This window comes from Coregonus clupeaformis, unplaced genomic scaffold (genome assembly GCF_020615455.1).
Source record: "Coregonus clupeaformis isolate EN_2021a unplaced genomic scaffold, ASM2061545v1 scaf0743, whole genome shotgun sequence".
Lineage (NCBI taxonomy): Eukaryota > Metazoa > Chordata > Actinopteri > Salmoniformes > Salmonidae > Coregonus > Coregonus clupeaformis.
In genome coordinates, this window is record NW_025534198.1 from 200,173 (window position 1) to 221,889 (window position 21,717).

The 21,717-nt window shown below is 44.4% G+C and overlaps 1 protein-coding gene across 3 annotated transcripts in view; it reads left to right on the forward strand.

Annotated features, from left to right (window-relative positions):
- The window catches only part of papolg (poly(A) polymerase gamma), a 29,248-nt gene extending 17,483 nt beyond the window's left edge, over positions 1-11,765 (forward strand). For 2 of the 3 annotated variants that reach the window (XM_045216577.1, XM_045216578.1), the window contains exons 10-24: positions 296-368; positions 560-680; positions 1,326-1,410; positions 1,515-1,568; positions 3,305-3,424; positions 4,036-4,145; positions 4,701-4,822; positions 5,185-5,351; positions 5,690-5,802; positions 6,000-6,208; positions 6,427-6,504; positions 6,869-7,057; positions 9,153-9,236; positions 9,377-9,436; positions 9,590-11,765. In XM_045216577.1, the coding sequence (XP_045072512.1) occupies positions 296-368; positions 560-680; positions 1,326-1,410; positions 1,515-1,568; positions 3,305-3,424; positions 4,036-4,145; positions 4,701-4,822; positions 5,185-5,351; positions 5,690-5,802; positions 6,000-6,208; positions 6,427-6,504; positions 6,869-7,057; positions 9,153-9,236; positions 9,377-9,436; positions 9,590-9,697 (1,693 nt within the window). In that variant the 3' untranslated portion in view covers positions 9,698-11,765. The remainder of the gene's footprint in view (positions 1-295; positions 369-559; positions 681-1,325; positions 1,411-1,514; positions 1,569-3,304; positions 3,425-4,035; positions 4,146-4,700; positions 4,823-5,184; positions 5,352-5,689; positions 5,803-5,999; positions 6,209-6,426; positions 6,505-6,868; positions 7,058-9,152; positions 9,237-9,376; positions 9,437-9,589) is intronic. The other variant, XR_006659065.1, reaches the window with a different exon arrangement.
- The last annotated feature ends 9,952 nt before the right edge of the window (positions 11,766-21,717 follow it).

A 21,717-nucleotide genomic window follows, 5' to 3' on the forward strand; every position in this document is an offset into this window, starting at 1 on the left:
AAATGGGTGTGATGATATGGGTCCTGATCAGTCTAAATGGGTGTGATGATATGGGTCCTGATCAGTCTAAATGGGTGTGATGATATGGGTCCTGATCAGTCTAAATGGGTGTGATGATATGGGTCCTGATCAGTCTAAATGGGTGTGATGATATGGGTCCTGATCAGTCTAAATGGGTGTGATGATATGTGTAGCCTGTGTAGTCGATGACCCACTATGATAAAAACATGTTGTTGCTTTGAAATCTCCATTGTTTGAAAAGCCATCAATTCACTCAATCTGTTCCGTCCTGTAGGGAATGGCCGAATCCTGTGCTTTTGAAACAACCTGAAGACAGCAATCTGAATCTGCCTGTTTGGGATCCACGGGTAGGTGTCTGCTGTGTGTGTGTGTGTGTGTGTTCGAGATGCACAAATTCCGCAAGGTTTATCGGATGAACATAACAAATTGATAAAACGCTTCTTTTGAAGGTGTGGTGTGTCTGTGGGGGGGGACAAAGCTGCTCTTGCCCTGTGCCAACTCTCCTCTCTACCTGTCTTGCCCCCCCCCCCCCCTCCAGGTGAACCCGTCAGACAGGTACCACCTGATGCCCATCATCACACCAGCCTACCCCCAGCAGAACTCCACCTACAACGTCTCCACTTCCACACGCACCATCATGAGCGAGGAGTTCAAATACGGTGGGTACCTAACTCTTGGCCCTAACCTGGTTGATCTAGGATCAGCCCCCCCCCGTCCATATTATCGTGTTCATTATTATCCAAAAGGCTAAACTGATCCCAGAACAGCACTCCAATAAAGGCCCTGAAATGACTGCCCACTGAATGGCACTGAAATACCCAACCCAGATTGTTGACTCCCTGTATTTGCAGTAGGATATATCCTAAAACCTTTCTCTTACATCAAATTATTACACCATGCAATGAGGGGTGTTCTGTATAGTGGTCCTGAATGGCTCAGTTGGTACAGCATGGTGCTAATTGTGCTCATTCTTTAAATGTCTAATCTGGGAAACCTAGAAGTAGAATCTTGTGTAATTGTGTTCGATTATGTTCTGGGGGTAACTGTATGAGAGGAGACCCTAACCAGCCTAGAGAACTCTCCACCCCCCTAAACGAAAACTCGCAGCAAAGCAATGGCCAAATGTCCCCTCCACTTCTGAAATTTGAAAGATGCGAAGTCATGATTTGTCCAAATAACCAGTGAGGAAGAACAAAGTTCCTTGTTAGTCGTTGCATCCCACAGTCTGTTGACAGATGCTATTATACCATCCTGTTTTACATGCGTCTGTCCACAAGAGATTACTAAATATCTGACACCTACAGGTCTCAGTGTGACCGATGACATCCTTCAGGGGAAAACGGACTGGTCCAAACTGTTTGAGCCGCCCAACTTTTTCCTGAAGTACAAGTACGTATTTATTGATATATTTATTTCCCTGTTTTCTATTTTAAATGTTGAAATAGTTGACAGGTGTTTATCTGTATGCCAATTTGTGTTTTGTCTTTTAACAGGCATTACATTGTTCTGACTGCCAGTGCATCCACAGAAGAAAACCAGTTAGAATGGTAAGTGTTTTGTGTGTTACGTGGGAACATGGAGCTCCTAAGGTCCTACAAAATATCTGTTTAGCATTTCACCCTAGGCAAACAAATCAAACCGGTAAAAGCAAAGCTTTTCTATTATAGTCGAGTGACCGCTCTAACAATGGAAATACATGTCCTCAAAGATGGAGGGAGGCGGGAGGAGTCGAGATCAAGTGGGACTATTCTAGCCAATGAGAGGGCAGATGCACGTGTGAACAGCAGACAAGTCCGACATATAAGTGTTTTTTTTTCCAAAGTTGCTGAAATGCCATATGCGTCCCCTTATATCGGTACATTCCTAATAATAACCTAACCATTACGAAGCTTCTATTAGATCAATTAAGCCTCACGTAGAAAATTAGCGATACAATTTTTTGTTGACCAAATTTAACACTCACATTGAACTCCCATTACAAACATTCCTCACTTCCTGGTCTTATTTTTGTGGACAGATTTTAGGGGGAGTAAACCCTCGCTTCCTCTCTGGTAGAAGTCATGCTACGTCTGTCCCGTCTATGATATGAGTGGAACTGGTTGAGGTTAGGGTTTCTGCATTATGACACATTTACAGTGCCTTCAGAAAGTCTGGTGTACTCCTTGACTTAATCCACATTTTGTTGTTACAGCCTGAATTCAAAATGGTTTTCCTCTAGGATTTTGCCTGAGCTTAGCTCAATTCCATTTATTTGTATCCTAAAAACACTCCCTAGTCCTTGCCGATGACAAGCATACCCATAACACGATGCAGCCACCACCATGCTTGAAAGTATAAAGAGTGGTACTCAGTGATGTGTTGCATTGAATTTGCCCCAAACATAACGCTTTGTATTCAGGACATACTAAAAAAAATGCCCACATTTTTGGCAGTTTTATTTTACTGCCTTATTTCAAACAGGATGCAGGTTTTAGAATATTTGTATTCTGTACAGGCTACCTTCTTTTCACTCTGTCATTTAGGTTAGTATTGTGGAGTAACTACAATGTTGTTGATCCATTCTCCGTTTTCTCCATTAAACTCTAACTGTTTTAAAGTCATCATTGGCCTCATGGTGAAATCCCTGAGCGGTTTCATTTTACATTTTAGTCATTTAGCAGACGCTGTTATCCAGAGCGACTTACAGTTAGTGAGTGCATACATTTTCATACTGGCCCCCCGTGGGAAACGAACCCACAACCGTGGCGTTGCAAGCACCATGCTCTGCTTAAAAAAAAAAAAACGTATCTACCAATAGTGCCCTTCCTTTGTGAGGCATTGGAAAACCTCCCTTATTTATTGACTCAAGACATTTCAGCTTTTCATTTTTTATTAATTTGTAAATTTCAAAAAACATCATTCCACTTTGACATTTATCGGGTATTGTGTGTAGGCCAGTGACACAAAATCTCAATTTAAACCATTTAAAATTCAGGCTGTAACACAATAAAATGTGGAAAAAGTCAAGGGGTGTGAATACTTGCTGAAGGCACTGTACATGACACTACATTCTATGGCAGCCATGTTATGTCCCAATGGGCAATATTGACCAATGGCAGTTCACAACATTTTCTGAAATTTAAACAATGCTTTGTACAAGATTCCAAATTCTCGTCATTAATGGATAAATGGAATGCTCAAAGGTGCTAACAAGGCGTCCGTTCTAAAAGATGGCCCAACTCTAAACTATATGGCTCTGACCCCAGTAATGTTATGAACCTCCTGTCTGTTCCTCTCCCTCTAGGATTGGTCTGGTGGAGTCTAAGATCCGTGTCCTGGTGGGGAACCTGGAGAGGAACGAGTACATCACCCTGGCACACGTCAACCCCACATCCTTCCCCGGGAACAAGGAGAGCTGTAGCGAGTGAGTCTCTAGACTCCACACCTTTTGTGAAGTTTGAAGGCACCAGAAACCTGGGGTTGTGTTCATTAGGGCACAAGACGGAAACTTTTTTAAAAACCTTTTTGCAATGAGCGAGTTCGTTTTGCATGGCCTGGTGCCCAGCATGGGTGGAGATTTCACTTAAAGGAATACTTTGAGGTTTTGGCACTGAGGCCCTTTATCTACTTCCCCAGAGTCAGATGAACTAGTGAATACCATTTTGCGTGCAGTTTGAAGGAAGTAGATGATTAGCGCTACCGCAATTGCTAACTAGCATTAGCGCAATGACTGGAAGTCTATGGGTATCTGCTTCATTGCGCTAACGCTAGTTAGCATTTTTACATATACATTTTAGTCATTTAGCAAATGCTCTTATCCAGAGCGACTTAGTTAGTGGATCCATCTTAAGGTAACTAGGTGAGACAACCACATCTTAGTCATAGTAACTAAATGTCTTCCAGCTGATATTAGTGGTGGGTCTTCCATCAGGAAGCAGTTTGTCTACATGTACCCAGCTGATATTTGTGTTGTCTTCCAAAAGGAACGAGTTTGTCTCCGTGTACCCAGCTGATATTTGTGTTGTCTTCCAAAAGGAACGAGTTTGTCTCCATGTGGTTCATTGGGATCATCTTCAAGAAAGTGGAGAACGCAGAGAGCGTCAACATCGACCTGACCTATGACATCCAGTCCTTCACAGACACAGGTAATACCATACATTTACATTTAAGTCATTTAGCAGAAGCTGTTATCCAGAGCGAATTACAAATTGGTGCATTCAACTAACCCAAATTACAAAATGACATATTGGTTTCCTTAGCCTGTAACAGATTGCTGACAACAGTCCATGCTTTGGTTTAGTTTCCCTGGCACTGTTTCCACATGCTAACGTTTTAGCATTTGTGGCACAAGTCCCATTCAAGCCATGGGACTGATATTAGCATTTTTGGCGCATCATGTTCAAATCTGTGACTTTGAGCTTCACAATCAATTCTAGATACTTTTGGATGATTTCAACATGATGTGCGAAAAATGCTAATAGCGGTCCCATGACTTGAGTGGGATTTGTGCCACAAATGGTAAAACGTTAGCATGTGGAAACAGTGCCAGGGAAACTAAACCAAACCCCCAAAAAATTCATAGACTGCTTATATGGTAAGGAAACCAATGTGTAATTTAAGTGAACCATCCCTTTTACCATCTGTCTATGCTGGTAGAGGGAGCTCTAAATGACTCCATGTCCCATGACCCCTTGCTGCAGTTTACAGGCAGGCCAACAACATCAACATGCTGAAGGATGGGATGAAGATCGAAGCTACGCATGTGAAAAAGAAGCAGCTCCACCAGTACCTTCCTGCTGAGCTGGTGCAGAAGAAGAAGAGGGTAAGATGGACGCTCTCTTCAGACAGAGGCTCTCGCTCAATTCTTTCTGTCATTCCTTGTCTCCTTCTCAACCTTATTGCAAGGTCCCTCCCCTCGGCCCTGGTTCTCAATGCGTTTTGAGAGGGGGGCCAGGAGAGGGGATATTCAGGGAAGATGAATTGAGAAAGCCAGTGTGTACTTTAGACATATATTTATTAAGAAATGCATTTGAACAAATCACGATCTTGTGAATGGCTTCGTACTAAGCTTTGTTCTCTACTTGTCCCCCCCCCCACTCCCCCCATCTTTCCCCACTCCCCCATCTTTCCCCACTCCCCCATCTTTCCCCACTCCCCCATCTTTCCCCACTCCCCTCACTACAGAGCATAGTGGAGCTGAACCGTAGCGCTAACAGCGGAGGCTCCAAGCGTTCCTCTCTTGACGGCAGTCAGCTGGACAGCTCCAGAGACACCGACTCAGGGACTCCCTTCAGCTCGCCCAACCCCGTCTGCAAGCCGTCCAGGCCGGCTGCCTCGGACACAGACGACAGGTGGGTACACCACACATAGGACAGGGGGAGAACCAGGGAGACTTCTAGGCTACAGCAGAAGATATGTCAAATGAAATCTATGCATGTGTACCTCCTCACTACTTAGCATAATGGTACCATTTGGCACCAGAAAGTTAGGATTTTTTTTCCAAATGTATTTATTCTAAGATACAGATGTATACATTTTCTTTCCACAATTGACAAAATGAATAAAATAAACGAAATGTATATTTTTATTATTTCATGTACCTTGTTTCAGGTCATCATAATTTTCAAATTAACTTAATAGATTAATTATGAATATAACCATATTCCTCTTCTCGTCCTGCCCCGTGCAGTGTGACACCTCCCAAGCCACCAGTCTCTCTGATTGTGGAGATGAGCTCCTCGGTGCCAGACGTCTCTCCACCCAGGACCGAGCAGGGTATGTCCATCCCAGTCATCGGATCAAGTGAGTATCAGCGTTCCTCTCCTCTCAGATACACATGGTCTACATATTAGTGTTTTTGAAAGTCACTGCTGTGAAAAATTGCTAAAGGAATGTCTCATCTCTCACTCCCTCACTGTCCCCCCCTCTCTCTTTCCCCCCCCTCTCTCTCTTTCCCCTTCTCGCTCTCTTTCCCCCTCTCGCTCTTTCCCCATATACAGAGTCTGTGGTTGCAGCTTCCAAACCCTCTGCCCCAGCGGCCCCAGCCGGCAGCACCATTCCTACAGTAGTGGGTAGGACCGTGGTCCCTCTCCCTGGCAGCACCAGCCCTACAGACCAGAACGGCGCCTCCGCTGCTGCTGCAGTCAAGAGACTCCATTCCCCTACGCTGGAGGAGCAGTCCAAGAGACTCAAAGACACTGCAGAACCCGTCAGTTGAATTTGTATTGTAAAATGAATGCACCGCCACCCCCAGAACATAGGTTACATCTAGATTACGCAACAGAGCCTCTCCATTTTAAAAGTATGTTGCAGGCTTGCTAGAGCTCCCATAGAAAACAATGACTCCTGTCAGTTTGAACTAAAACGATGTGCACCGGTCAGGGTGATCTCTTACGCGCTGTCTTTGTCTCTGTGCTTTGTGTACAGCTGGCTGATGACTTGGCCTTCAAGGAGCCGTACCCTCCATCTAGCGACTGCAGGGAGCAAGGGGACGGAGTCAATGTGGTGAGGACACCTGTTTTACCCCCCGTTAACAGGATTCAAGAAACGCACACGACAGCCCCACACAATACGCAATTAAAAAAGACAAATGTCCTTTGTTGACGTCATCAATAATAATAATAATAATAATATGCCATTTAGCAGACGCTTTTATCCAAAGCGACTTACAGTCGTGCGTGCATACATTTTTGTGTATGGGTGGTCCCGGGGATCGAACCCACTACCTTGGCGTTACAAGCGCCGTGCTCTACCAGCTGAGCTACAGAGGACCACAATCAATCACTTGGTGTAAATGCCACTTTGTGATTAGAACACAACATGAATGTTCAGTGTCAATCACTCATTGAGTTTTCTCATCCCCTCCCAGGGTAGTCCTCCAGCAGTCAGCACCATTCCTACAGTAGTAGGCAGGAGCGTTGGACCCTGCCTGGGCTCCCCTAGAGATACTAGCAGCCCGACAGAGCAGAACCAGAACGGAGCCACTACTGCAGCCAAGAGACCTCACTCCCCCACACAGGACGAACCCCCCAAGAGGATCCGAGACACTGCGGATCTGGTGAGGAGAGGGAGTGGTCCCTGGATGGATATGTCCAGGACTATCCTCCACATCCAGACTAAATCATATAAAATGTTATTTGTCACATGCTTCATAGACTAACAGTGAAATGCTTACTGACAGGTTATTTTCCAACAATGCAGAGTTAAAGATACAAAATATAAATAGTGACACGAGGAATAAATACACAGTGAATAACAATAATGAGTAAAAAATAACATGGCTATATACAGGAAGTAGCAGGTAATAACATGGCTATATACAGGAAGTAGCAGGTAATAACATGGCTATATACAGGAAGTAGCAGGTAATAACATGGCTATATACAGGAAGTAGCAGGTAATAACATGGCTATATACAGGAAGTAGCAGGTAATAACATGGCTATATACAGGAAGTAGCAGGTAATAACATGGCTATATACAGGAAGTAGCAGGTAATAACATGGCTATATACAGGACGTAGCAGGTAATAACATGGCTATATACAGGAAGTAGCAGGTAATAACATGGCTATATACAGGAAGTAGCAGGTAATAACATGGCTATATACAGGACGTAGCAGGTAATAACATGGCTATATACAGGAAGTACCAGTACCGAGTCGATGTGGAGGGGTACGAGGTAATCAAGGTAGCTATGTACATATAGGTAGGGGTAAAGTGACTAGGCAACAGGATAGATAATAGACAGTCCAGTGGAAAAATGGTGAATGCAGGTAGCAATTTGATTAGCTGTTTAGCAAGCAGTCTTATGGCTTGGGGGTAGAAGCTGTTCAGGATCTTGTTGCTTCCAGACATGGTGCACTGGTACTACTTGCCGTGCAGTAGCATAGAGAACAGTCTATGGCTTGGATGGCAGGGAGCTCGGCCCCAGTGATGTGTTGGCCTGTACTCGCCACCCTCTGTAGCGCCTTGCGTTCGGGTCCCTTGCAGTTACCATACCAGGCGGTGATGCAGCCAGTCAAGATGCTCTCAATGGTGCAGCTGTAGAACCGTTTGAGGATCGGAGGGCCAAAGCCAAATATTTTCAGCCTCCTGAGGGGGAAGAGGCGATGTTGTGCCCTCTTCACAACTGTGTGTGTGGACCATGTTAATTCCTTAGTGATGTGAGCACCGAGGTACTTGACACTCGTGACCCGCTCCACTACAGCCCCATCGATGTGAATGGGGGTGTGCTCGGTCCTCCATTTCCTGTAGTCCATGATCAGCTCCTTTGTCTTGCTGACGTTGAGGGAGAGGTTGTTGTCCTGGCACCACACTGCCAGTTCTCTGACGACCTCCCTATAGGCTGCCTCATCGTCAATGATCAGTCCTACCACCGTCGTGTCGTCAGCAAACGTATAATATAATAATAATATAATATGCCATTTAGCAGACGCTTTTATCCAAATCGACTTAGTCCCTCCAAACTTGTTGGAGTCGTGCAGGGCAATGCAGTCGTGGTTGAACAGGGAGTGCAGGAGGGAGCTAAGCACACGCCTCTGAGGGGCCCCGTGTTGATGGTCAGCGTGGCGGATGTGTTGTTGCCTACCCTCATCGCTTGTGGGCGGCCCGTCAGGAAGTCCAGTTTCCCCTCATGCATGGCTCAGTGTTGCTTGCCTCGATGCGAGCATAAAAGGCATTTAGCCCGTCTGGTAGGCTCGCGTCGCTGGGCAGCTTGTGGCTGGGTTTCCCTTTGTAATCCGTGATAGTTTGCAAGCCCTGCCACCTCCGACGAGCGTCAAAGCCGTCGTAGTAGGATTCAATCTTAGTCCTGTATTGCCGCTTTGCCTGTTTAATGGCTCGTTGGAGGTCGTAACGGGATTTCCTATAAGTGTCCGGATTAGTGTCCTGCTCCTTGAAAGCGGCAGCTCTAGCCTTTAGCTCGGTGCGGATGTTGCCTGTAACCCAGGGCTTCTGGTTGGGATATGTACATACGGTCACTGTGGGGACGACGTCGTCGATGCGCTTATTAATCATGCTACTTTTCACCATTGTCTCACTGGAGCTGTATAAATATGAATTCAGTCTGGACACACTTTTTTGGGAAACGTTTTTGCACAGGTTAATGAGGTCATGATGTTATCAGTCTCTCACTTTCTCTCGCTCTCTCCAGCTGGTGTCCGGTGACGACTCTGCATTCAAGGAGCCCTTCCCTTTATCTAGCGCCGGCCAGGAGCAAGGAGACGGAGTGGACATCGTGAGTTCTCTTCTTTTAACCCACCGAACACCAACTGAACTCTAGAAATACACACCTCACATTATTCTTTTAAATTGCTATTTCAATGTCAGAGGTTTTATCAGTGTATGGCATTTAATTTCTTTTTTGTCTCTTAACAGGAAAGTCTTGGTGGGGTAAAGGCTATGCCTATTCCAACTATCGACACATCAAGAACACAGGTACTTAACTGACTTTTATGAGCGAGAATACGTGAAAGCAGTCTTCAAATTAGTCGTTGATTTGAAATCTCATAATGTGTGTGTCTGTGTTCATGCATGTGTGTGCGCGTGTCTGCTTTTGTGTGTCTCTTCATGCATGTGTCCATTCTCCAGAGACTTCCCAGTATGGAGCTGCCAGACGTGACCTCCCCCCTCCCCAGCAGTAACCACCAGCGGGTGGTAAAGAACTCAATCAGACTAGCCCTCAACAGGCACAGGTAACCCCAGGTAAAGCGTCCCCTTGTCCCACTCCTAAACCCCTTCCTCCACGAGGCCTGGACCTACAACACTGACTAGCTCCAGACCTGAGAGATCCAAAATCAAGACTACTGTGGTAAAACCTAGTGAGGACGCAGATTTTAACTCTCCTACCCCCCCCCCGTCCCCGTCACTGGACGATGGGCAACGACAGTCCCTTTTTTTTCCCCAAAAATGTCATCTGTTTCTATGGTCCTTCCCAGTTGAGCTGATTTAAGATTGGGTTGGAGAAGAGTTGGATGTATTTATTTTTGGGGGGATTCCCCCCACCCCCTCTTCCTTTACTGTTTAGTTCAGTGTTTTAAATGGCCTTAACGTGTCGGTGCTTGCTACTACATCCTTCTGTACCATCGTAATGTTTTGACAAATGGAAAACTTCTACAGTAGGTGTAGTTTATTGTACATAGCTCGTCTTTAAAAAGAGAAAAATAATCACAGACGTTTAGTCGTTCCATACAGCTGTATTATAGTTTTATGATCTAAAATGTAAAAAAAAAAAAAAAAGTTAAAAAAATGTATTGTTTTTCCCCACTGTTTGTCAACCGCATCACAACATGACCTTGATAGCCAATCGCAGCCTTCCCACCCAGTAGACTCATCCACCTGGGTCGTTTTCATTTGGGCCCAACGTATCAAAACGTTTTGCAACAGAAACCTAAAATGAGCATTCCTTTTTGGACAAGTTCAGATAGTACCTCCCTTTTTTCCTTCTGTATGTCCTCTCTAGGTTAACAGGACCTCCTGTATGATCCCTCTAGGTTAACAGGACCTCCTGTATGATCCCTCTAGGTTAACAGGACCTCCTGTATGATCCCTCTAGGTTAACAGGACATCCTGTATGTTCTCTCAAGCTTTGACACCCACTAGAATAGAGGTCACCAACCCTCCTGGAGAGCTACTGGGTATTGTAGGCTTTTGCTCCAGCCCTACACTAGATTCACACACCTGATTCAGCCAACCAGAGTCCTTAGGGGCAGCTCATTAGTAGAATCAGGTGTGTTTATAGAAGGGTAGGGTACTGTTCCCCAGGCAGCACTAGAACCCAGGGACTGTCCTAAACATGGAGGGTTGTGTTGAGCTAGTAGGATAATGGTTGTGAGGTGGTTCACCACTGGAGTTGTGTTGCGTAAAGGGTGTAATGCTTTTGCTGGTGTGTGAGGATGGATGTGTGTGTGTGTGTGTGTGTGTGTGTGTGTGTGTTGTAATTCCCTTAGTGTGGGGTGTTGGCCCTCAGCGCCTCCCGTGGAGGTTCTTAAACATGGCGTCTCCTGGGGTCATCCTGGGCCAAGTCCCAAATAGCACCCTATTCCCTACATAGTGTACTACTTTAGACCAGAGCCCTATCTGGCCCTGCTCAAAAGAAGTGCACTATATATGGAATAGGGTGCCCTTTTCAGATGCAGCCTAGTCGAGGAGTTGACCTCTCAAATCAGATTTCAGGACTCGCACTCACAAAACTTCTCAGAGTAGGAGTGCTGATCTGGGATCAGGTCCCCCATGTCCATGTAATGTTATGATTTAAATGGCAAAACCCATTTGTTGATCAGCAGTGGTGCTCTGAGAACCTTTGTGTGTACAGTCCCTGCTCTCCCTTTCCAAACAGTGTTTTCTCTCTACATTCTACCCCGGTAGGAATTCCAGAAAAGCATCTTGTATGCATCCCAAAATGGCACCCAATTCCCTACATGGGGTCTCTGGTCAAAAGTAGTGCACTATATAGGGAATATGGTGCCATTTGGGTCGTGCCCTATGTATTTAAAAGGCGTATTCTCTTCATTAATGTTTTTTTTTCTTATTGCTTTGTGTATTTCTACCATTTTATATCATCCATTCTAGCAGCTTAGGGCTCTCAATGACTTTTACACCACTCTGTTTTCAACAACTCTCTTCTTTTGTTGTGCATTTTGAGAAACGATTAACAAGTCATTTATCAGTTGTTTTTGTAGGGCAACAAGTTGTATTTGAAAAGGTATTTTTGTATGTACTGTGTATCACCTTTTAAACAGAGACCATTAAATCCATAAAACCCCCACTTCTCCATGGTCCTGTTTTGTATGGAGGGCCTGAGTGTCTGACTCTATTCCCTGTAGACTCTAGAGAATCATTATCACCTAAACTGCTGTGAAATATATCTTCAATAACCACACACATTGTATTTTCAGCTGTCCTTAAGCTGAAAGTAAAATACACAGAACGGATCTACTGTTTACCTTTTAATTGGAATGACAGATCTATAACTCACATTTCTGAAATGATTTGTCTTACAACTACATAATGGACCTAATTATAAAATAAAAACACACCGTGTATTATCCAGGCTTCTAATGAGAATCAATGAGTTAGACACTCCTACCATCACACCTTGTAACGACACTCTGTAAATCTTTCGGTCAGGTCCAGCCGGCACGGAACGTTCCAATTGAACAGGAATGTATGTCCTTCTAATTTTACGTCGCCATTCTATTTTGTTACGTAATGATACTAGCTACTACCTCCATTTCCAGAAATTGACTGATTTTTAGATGAATTGTACAGCATATCAACAAGACATCAGACGTTGATTCATTATTTCAGTGTTTATTTATTAATATGGAAAGCAAATCAGATCCTGTGGCACGGTAGAGAAAGCACTGTACTCCCAGGTCAGGATGCCAATGTATTTTCAGCGTCTTCCATTCAATACCTTTTTTTATCTACGAAGGGGTCTAAAACTGCAGACAAAACAACGTCAACAGCCGTGAACAATTATAATTAAATACATTTGTGTGTGTGTGTGTGTGGCTACTGTCGTAGTAAATATATAATGTTATAGCTTGGTCTGACTAAAATCTTGTGCATGACCCATTTTGTGTTGGGCCTTTGTATTCAATACAATGCACAAAAGACTTCTATCTTGTCAGCCTTATCAGCAGGTGGCTAAGGACAACACCCACGCCATAGGTCTCTCAGTTCTTCCAACTCACGAGTTCTTGCTCTGAGGACACACACACACACACCCCCACACACACACACACATACACACACACACACACACATACACACACATACACACACACACACACACACACACACATACACACACACACACACACACAAAAATCCCCTTCTCTTAGGCTGAACATCTGAAGACAGAGAACCCGACTCAGAGCCAATGCAACAGTGACACTAGCCTGGAGGTGACCTCGCCCAACTCATCAGGACCAATCAGAAGATCAGAACTGCTAGATTCAACCTACTTCATTTTATTGTATAAAATGTCAGCACACAATGTTTAGGGGCTCTCTCTCAGATATCTCCCTACGAGATTGACGAACGGGTCCGTGCACGCTATTTACAGATATCTTTACCTCTGAATAAACTGCCTTATATTATACAATTATCCACCTTGTCCGAAAGTCTCTACTTGGTCTCCGTTCTCCAGTAAACGTGTGATCATCAACAAAATTGGTAGCAGAGGATGGTTTTCTAACTCTGAATTCGGTCCATAAAAGTTGATAGAGACAGGAGACAAGTAAGAGACGGATCAGGAAGGACGGGTGACCTGTTCGCAGGAGCAGCCGGGAATCCAGCTCGCCTCAGGAAACTGATCTAAACGGACGTCAATACAAAGGTAAGCAGAACCTGTTAAAACAAAATCTGCATATTGTATTGTAGGATAAACCAAATTAAGATCAGTAGTACTGAGCGTGAGTATGGATTACTGTTAAATTTATAACATATCTATTATGACTCAAAAGGCATATATGTAAAGATATCTGAATTCTTTAGGTTTTTACTGTTGAAATGTGACTCTCTAGGTGAGGAGTCTAGTTACAGAGGTTGTGGTTCACGAGAGAAGGACCCTTTTATTTTTACTGTTGAATTGTGACTCTAGGTGAGGAGTCTAGTTACAGAGGTTGTGGTTCACGAGAGAAGGACCCTTTTATTTTTACTGTTGATATCTGAAATCTTAGGTTTTTACTGTTGAAATGTGACTCTAAGAGAAGAAGTCTAGTTACAGTGGTTCACAAGAGAAGGACCGACTTTTATTTTCTGTTGAAGTGTGGCTCTCTAGTGAGGAGCCTATTACAGAGGTTTTGGTTCACAAGAAATGGACCCTTTTATTTGATCCACAAGAGAAGGATCTGGTGACTTGATAAAAAGATTCAGATAGTCGGGTTGAGTTAATTCCGTGAGAATCCAAGTCCAGAAAAGGTTCTCCCGACTAGACGCCAGTTGAATGGTTTAAACGACTGGGAGTCTCCTTGAGGAGAATCAATAAAATAAAATAAAAATACAAGTTCAGATAGTCGGGCAATGGTTGACTTGGCACTCAACTAGATGTACTGTGAGGAACTCAAACTGAATTCGTGTGTTGATGTTGATATGTAAATGCAAAATGTAAATGTTGAAAATGTTAACCTGAATGTTGTGTAAGATTGGCCGTTTCATGAGACTAACTAGTTGATAACTTTTAAGAGGACCACCGAGTCCTATTTTGCCTGTTATGCAGCCGCTGCGCTAAAAGCTGACTTGTACTTTTTCCCTCTTGTGGTGTTGGTATTTCCTAAATTCCTAAAAATAAATTGATAATTATTTTAGGAGCGCTCGAGTTTGCTAATATATTCTTCCAAAAGGGCGATTCTGATACCTTTTGGGAAAATATATAATAACTCGAATACCTGAAAAACAATAATAACTTTTGCAAATAATTCCTAAAATTAAATTGATAATTATTTTAGGAGCGCTCGAGTTTGCTAATATATTCTTCCAAAAGGGCGATTCTGATACCTTTTGGGAAAATATATAATAACTCGAATACCTGAAAAACAATAATAACTTTTGCCAAATAATTCCTAGAATTAGATTGATAATTATTTTAGGAGCGCTCGAGTTTGCTAATATATTCTTCCAAAAGGGCGATTCTGATACCTTTTGGGAAAATATATAATAACTCGAATACCTGAAAAACAATAATAACTTTTGCTAAATAATTCCTAGAATTAGATTGATAATTATTTTAGGAGCGCTTGGGTTTGTTAATATATTCTTCCAAAAGGGCGATTCTGATACCTTTTGGGAAAATATATAATAGCTCGAGTACCTGAAAGACAATAATAACTTTTGCAAAATAATTCCTGGGATTAAATTGATGATTGTTTTGGGAGCGCTCGGGTTTGTTAATATATTGTTCCAAAAGGGCGGTTCTGATACCTTTTGGGAAAATATATAATAATTCGAATAATTGAAAAACAATAATACCTTTTGCAAAATAATTCCTAATAATAAAGTATTGAACATTTTTTGTGTACGAGGGTGGGACATCAGAGATAAGTCTCAGTCAGCGCCAAGAATATATTGCTGGATTCGGCCAGTGACGGGCTAAGAGCACCAAGATAGTCTAATAAACTGTATAACCATGGCAACCACTACCGTCCCAAAACTCAAATTTAATGAATATCTAGATCAAAAAATACAGGATAGAGCGGGAGGGAAAGAACAGTATAAGACAGCGAAGAAAGTGTGGGAGGGAGTGAAACTCAAATGGACACAGGCAGGTTACTTTAGCGGGGGTGCCCCGTCTAAAGGGCAACTCACCTCTATGGAGAAAGAGCTAGGGGAGGCAGTGAGGGAAGGAACAGAAAGTGAAGTGGAAAGGAATAAGTCTCACTTATTCAAGAAGGAAGGGACTAAACACAGAGAGAGAGCAGAGGCTGAGCTAAGGATAGGTACGTGGGCAATTGAGGAAACACGACGAGCACACCCATACAAGAAACCAGACATGATGGGTGTGGTGATTGAACCCACAACTGAGACAACACCAATAGTGGGGACACAGTCCATGAGTGACATACCAGCGCCCTCAGCACCACTGTATCCGACCCTGCATCAGGAAGCGAAGAGCACACCACCCGCATACACACCCACTCCTCCAACTAACCCTTATAACCCATTCCTAAGTCCTGCAGTGGTACAAGCGCCTGTGTTCGTGGTGCAAGGAGGACACCTAGAGGGGAACATGGCACTAAGACCATACCATTGCTCTTCCAATGGGGCCCTTCCAATTTGAAGCATCAATTCCTATATTGTCCCAACTGTCCAATCAACCTATTAGGAAGGGACCTATTGTGCAAACTGAAATGTTCAATCTACCTTACCGAAAAGGGTGTGGAGGTTTCCATTGATCCCATTACCTCCACACCAGTTCATCCAGTTAGGTGCTGATGCTACCCATCATCCCAACCCCAGTGCTCTCCCTGACCCAAGAAATATACTGGTTGAAGTGCATCGAATCCGGCCAAGGAACCCCTGAGGTTCAATTCAAGTTCAACCAGCTGAGACAACTCATTTACACATTTCACCCATACAAGACTCCTCAAGCTGAAATCCACTGTACACTTAATGTGACTGACAATGATGTCAACCCATATACCGATGACTGGGATGAAAACATGATGCACCTGACACCAACAATCAGATGTTGTACCATAGTGTGTGGACAAGAAGGAGTGGCTGCTCCGGTTATCCTACCTTCCCATTTGAAATCCTGGTACCTACTGGGCGAAGAATCTGCTCCCCATGTTACACTGGCAGTTGGACACGGTTTTGAGGCAAGGAGCCTTGGGCCTATGATCAGAAGAGCATCCAAACTCCAGTGGGAACCCACCCAAACTCCAGGAATAACCAAAGCCACCACTGAGAACATGTGGATGTTTATGACAGTTGACACAGAGGAACATTGCCTTCCTGAACGTTTGACTCTCCCAAGACACCATGGTAAACCTTACACAGACCACCCCTCATCACAAGCACTGCTTTCCACCATTGATGAAGGCATATGGACACACACCCCATTTGATGTTGGACAACTACAGGTGGCACCAGTCACCATCACCTTACTCAACCCTGAACAAATTCCTATCTACCGAACACCGTACCGTCTGAAACCTGAACAGACCATGGGGATCAAACCAACCATAGATGGGTTGTTGGGAGCTCGTGTCATATATCGCACTGTGTCTCCATGGAACACACCAATCTTACCAGTCTTGAAAACAGGAGGCGAAACATACCGGATGGTACAAGACTTCCGAGCAGTGAACGACGTCACTGCACCCATTGACCTACCTGTCCCTGACCCTCACATTACACTGAGTAATCTCTCACCAAAACACCAATACTTCACTGTTGTGGATCTGGCTAATGCCTTCTTCAGCATTCCACTGGATGAGGCTTCACAGCCTCTCTTTGCCTTCACATATGAACATCAACAGTATACGTATTCGGTTCTTCCACAGGGTTACAGGTGTTCTCCCGGAATCTTCAATCATATCTTGAAGACACACCTGGCCGAATTGAAAATCCCTGAAGGAGTGATACTCATCCAATATGTAGACGACCTTTTGCTGGGGGGCTCCCACATCTGATCTCTGTCTACAAATGACAAAAACCCTACTTGACTTCTTGGCTGTAAAAGGCTACAAGGTCAAAATGAGCAAAGTCCAGTCCTGTCGCAGAACTGTCCTTTTCCTTGGCAGAGAAATCTCAGGAGAAGGTGCTGGTCTCTCGAAATCCCACCGAGATTCCATACTCCATCATCCACGTCCCATCACAGTGTCAGGCATGTTGTCCTTCCTGGGGTTGACAGGGTACAGCCGTACCCACATCCCTGACTACACATCCAGGACTGAACCACTGAGAGAAATAGTGAGAGAAGCAGGACCAAGAAACTTACACTCCTCACTTACCTGGACACCTGAAGCATCAACAGCATTTGCTCTCCTAAAAACCGATCTCTCGGTGGCAGCAGCTCTGACAGCACCCGACTACAAAAACAAATTTCATCTTGATGTTTCTGAAAAGGAGGGGTTCACTTCTTCCATCCTTTTTCAGAAACAAGAGGGGGAGAGAAGAGTACTGATGTATCATTCCTCTAAGTTGGACCATATTGAAGCAGGTCAGACAACATGTTCCAGGTACGTGGCTGCAGTGGCAAAAGCTATTGAAAAAACCGCCCACCTGGTAATGTGCCACAAATTGGAAATCCATACGCACCATGGGGTTGCAGCATATCTGATGAGCAAGGAATTCACGTTCAGCGCTGAAAGAAAGAACAAAATCCAGAATAAATGCACCCAATCACACATTACTTTTGTCAACACGGACAAAAACATGGCAGACGCACTCAATGCAGAAGAAGGGTTGGCACACTCCTGCGAAGAGAGGGCGGCACAGGAACTGAAACTGCGACCAGACTTGGGAAACGAACCCCTTACTAATCCTGATCTATGGTTGTACACCGATGGATGCTGCTATAGAGGAGAAGAAGGGAACATAGCAGCATATGCAGTGGTACAGCAGCTTCCAGACGGGTCACACGTGACCCTGGAATCAGACATCATCCCACAACCTGCCTCAGCCCAACTAGCCGAGATCATTGGTTTGACTCAAGCCCTGGAAAAGGCTGAAGGAAAGACTGTGAACATCTACACTGACTCAGCATATGCTCATGGAGCAGTCCATACAGATGGACCACAATGGGTCAGACGTAACTTCACCACAACAGGAAACCTTCCGATCAAACACAAGGCACAAATGGAGAGACTGATAAAAGCAGTCTCACTACCTGAGCAGGTGGCCATCATGAAGTGCAAAGGACATCAGCAACTCAAGAACAAAGTCAGCGAGGGAAATGACGCAGCTGACAAAGCAGCCAAGAAAGCTGGGGGCTACACTCCAAGACAGATGGTGCTGCAGACTCAACCAGCTAGAACAGAACTCACAGACCAACACATAAAGGAACTACAATTCACAGCGGGCCCGTATGAGCACTCGGTATGGGGACAGAATGGAGCCACCAAAGGACCTGATGAACTTTGGAGATGCCATGACGGCAGGTTGGTGGCCCCAGCTAATCTCTGTCCCGAGCTGATACGTGAGGCTCATGGGCCCACCCATGAAGGGAAACTCAAAACTTTACAGAAGGTTTCCCATATTTGGTGGCACCCACACATTAAGGACATGACAGACTTGTTTTGTGATGAGTGCAGCATTTGTGGCAGCCACAACCCAAAGAAACCTTTCCAAACACCCATGGGTTCATACCCAGTACCTAATGCATGTTTTCAGGACATTAGCATAGATTACACTGACATGGGGGGCTGATAATGTAACTAATGGGAAAAGGTACTTATTGGTAATGGTAGATCGATTCTCCAAATGGGTTGAGGCAATACCAACAGCACGTGAGGATGCTAGGTCAGTTATTAAGTGGCTGCAGACTGAACTCATACCAAGGTATGGGGTTCCAAGACAAATTCGATCCGACAACGGGTCCCATTTCAGTAACCAACACCTGAGACAGGTGGAGGAGAGGTTCGGCATTGTGCACAAGTTTGGGTCAGTGTACCGGCCGCAATCTCAGGGCCTCGTGGAACGCGCCAATCAAACTTTGAAAGCTAAGATAGCCAAGGTATGTGCAGGTTCTAAATTGACGTGGGTGGAAGCCCACGTCAATGCAACAGTGACACTAGCCTGGAGGTGACCTCGCCCAACTCATCAGGACCAATCAGAAGATCAGAACTACTAGAATCAACCTACTTCATTTTATTGTATAAAATGTCAGCACACAATGTTTAGGGGCTCGCTCTCTCAGATATCTCCCTACGAGATTGACGAACGGGTCCGTGCACGCTATTTACAGATATCTTTACCTCTGAATAAACTGCCTTATATTATACAATTATCCACCTTGTCCGAAAGTCTCTACTTGGTCTCCGTTCTCCAGTAAACTTGTGATCATCAACACATCACACCGTGTAACAACACTCTGTAAATCTTTCGGTCAGGTCCAGCCGGCACGGAACGTTCCAATTGAACAGGAATGTATGTCCTTCTAATTTGACAACGTCGCCATTCTATTTTGTTACGTAATGATACTAGCTACTACCTCCATTTCCAGAAATGGACTGATTTTTAGATGAATTGTACAGCATATCAACAAGACATCAGACGTTGATTCATTATTTCAGTGTTTATTTATTAATATGGAAAGCAAAATCAGATCCTGTGGCACGGTAGAGAAAGCACTGTACTCCCAGGTCAGGATGCCAATGTATTTTCAGCGTCTTCCATTCAATACCTTTTTTTTATCTACGAAGGGGTCTAAAACTGCAGACAAAACAACGTCAACAGCCGTGAACAATTATAATTAAATACATTTGTGTGTGTGTGTGTGTGGCTACCTGGTTGGCACCGTTGATGCGGGCAGTGCCTGGCGAAGACTGTACCCTGGATCTTCTGGCCAGTACTGGTCACATTAAAGCCAAAGAGCTTATCGAAACCAATTCCACTAAGACAAGGAGTTACTTAGAAACGCTTACTGGCAATAATGCCTGAAACAATTGGCAATGTACAGCACCATGGCCTGTAGACTAAGGGGCTAAGGAGCTAAAGTGGTGGGATTATCCACTGTACATCTGGTCTGCTATTTACACGCTGAATCACAGTGGAAACGGAGGATGTTCTCAGGGCCGGCTAGATATGTTCCGAGTTAAGTCGGGGACAATTTTAGCTAATCCTAACCCTTTTCCTAACGTTAACCTAATTCTCCTAACCTGCCACGTTAATTATACTAACCGGCTGCGTAAATTCTCCTAACCTGCTACGAAAAGTCACTTCTGCTAGTCAAAACCGGAGGCCTGCCCTGTTAACAGCGTGGGTTGTGAATAACGCGATACTCCTACATCTGCACCATTCAACCCAGGTATTTCTGCTACGTTCACGAACTAGTCGAAACTGACATTTCCGACTTGCTAACTGGTAAAACGTGGCACGTGTATATGTGTATGTATCACTAAAACCAGTTAGCGCGTTGGAAATGTCAGAGTTCCGTCTAACACGTGAACGCGGCAGAAATCATGTCTCGGGAGTTTAGCATCCAAATCCCCTTCTAATGGCACGTGTATAACTACAACCTGTCAGAAATCATGTCAGAGTTTAGCGCCCATATTCACTTCTAATGGGCTTGGCAGGTTGCCGCTACAGCTTCTCAGAAAGAGATTCCTTCATGAAACCTAGAAAAGGAGGCAAGTGGTGAGAGTCCCAGCTGTTACTGTTCTCTTTTCTACACAATGTGACGGTGGCCACTAATGACGCACTCTACATTTACATTTACGTCATTTAGCAGACGCTCTTATCCAGAGCGACTTACTCCTCTGTCTCGCCGGCCCACCTGGTGCGTTTAGTTCTAATCAAGGGTAGAGGTGTGGAGTGTACGGACAGAGCACTCCCTTCCACATCAAAATCCACAAATAAATAGTTATTCCACAAAATCAACATTTTGCAATTGCCATCTCAGTCTCCAGACTTTAACCCAATTGAAAACCTGTGGTTTGAATTAAAGAGGGCAGTCCATAAGTGCAGACGAATGATATCAAGGATCTATAAAGATTCTGTATGGAGGAATGGTCTAAGATCAGTGGAGGCTGGTGGGAGGAGCTATAGGAGGACGGGTTCATTGTAATGGCTGGAATGGAATAAAATCAAATATGGAAACCACATGTTTGACTGTTGCATTTATTCCATTCCAATGAGCCCGTCCTCCTATAGCTCCTCCCACCAGCCTCCTCTGTATAAGAACCCTCCCAATGTGTCCAATCTCATAAAACATTATCCTCGCAAGGTGAGGTATTGAAAGTTATTGAAAACAGGGGTGCCAGTCGGCGTTCCAATTCATCCCAAAGGTGTTCGATGGGGTTGAGGTCAGGGCTCTCTGCAGGCCAGTCAAGTTCTCCCACACCGATCTCAACAAACCATTTCTGTATGGACCTCGCTTTGTGCACGGGGGCATTGTCATGCTGAAACAGGAAAGGGCCTTCCCCAAACTGTTGGCACAAAGTTGGAAGCACAGAATCGTATAGAATGTAATTGTATGCTGTAGCGTTAAGATTTCCCTTCACTGGAACTAAGGGGCCTAGTCCGAACCATGAAAAACAGCTCCAGAC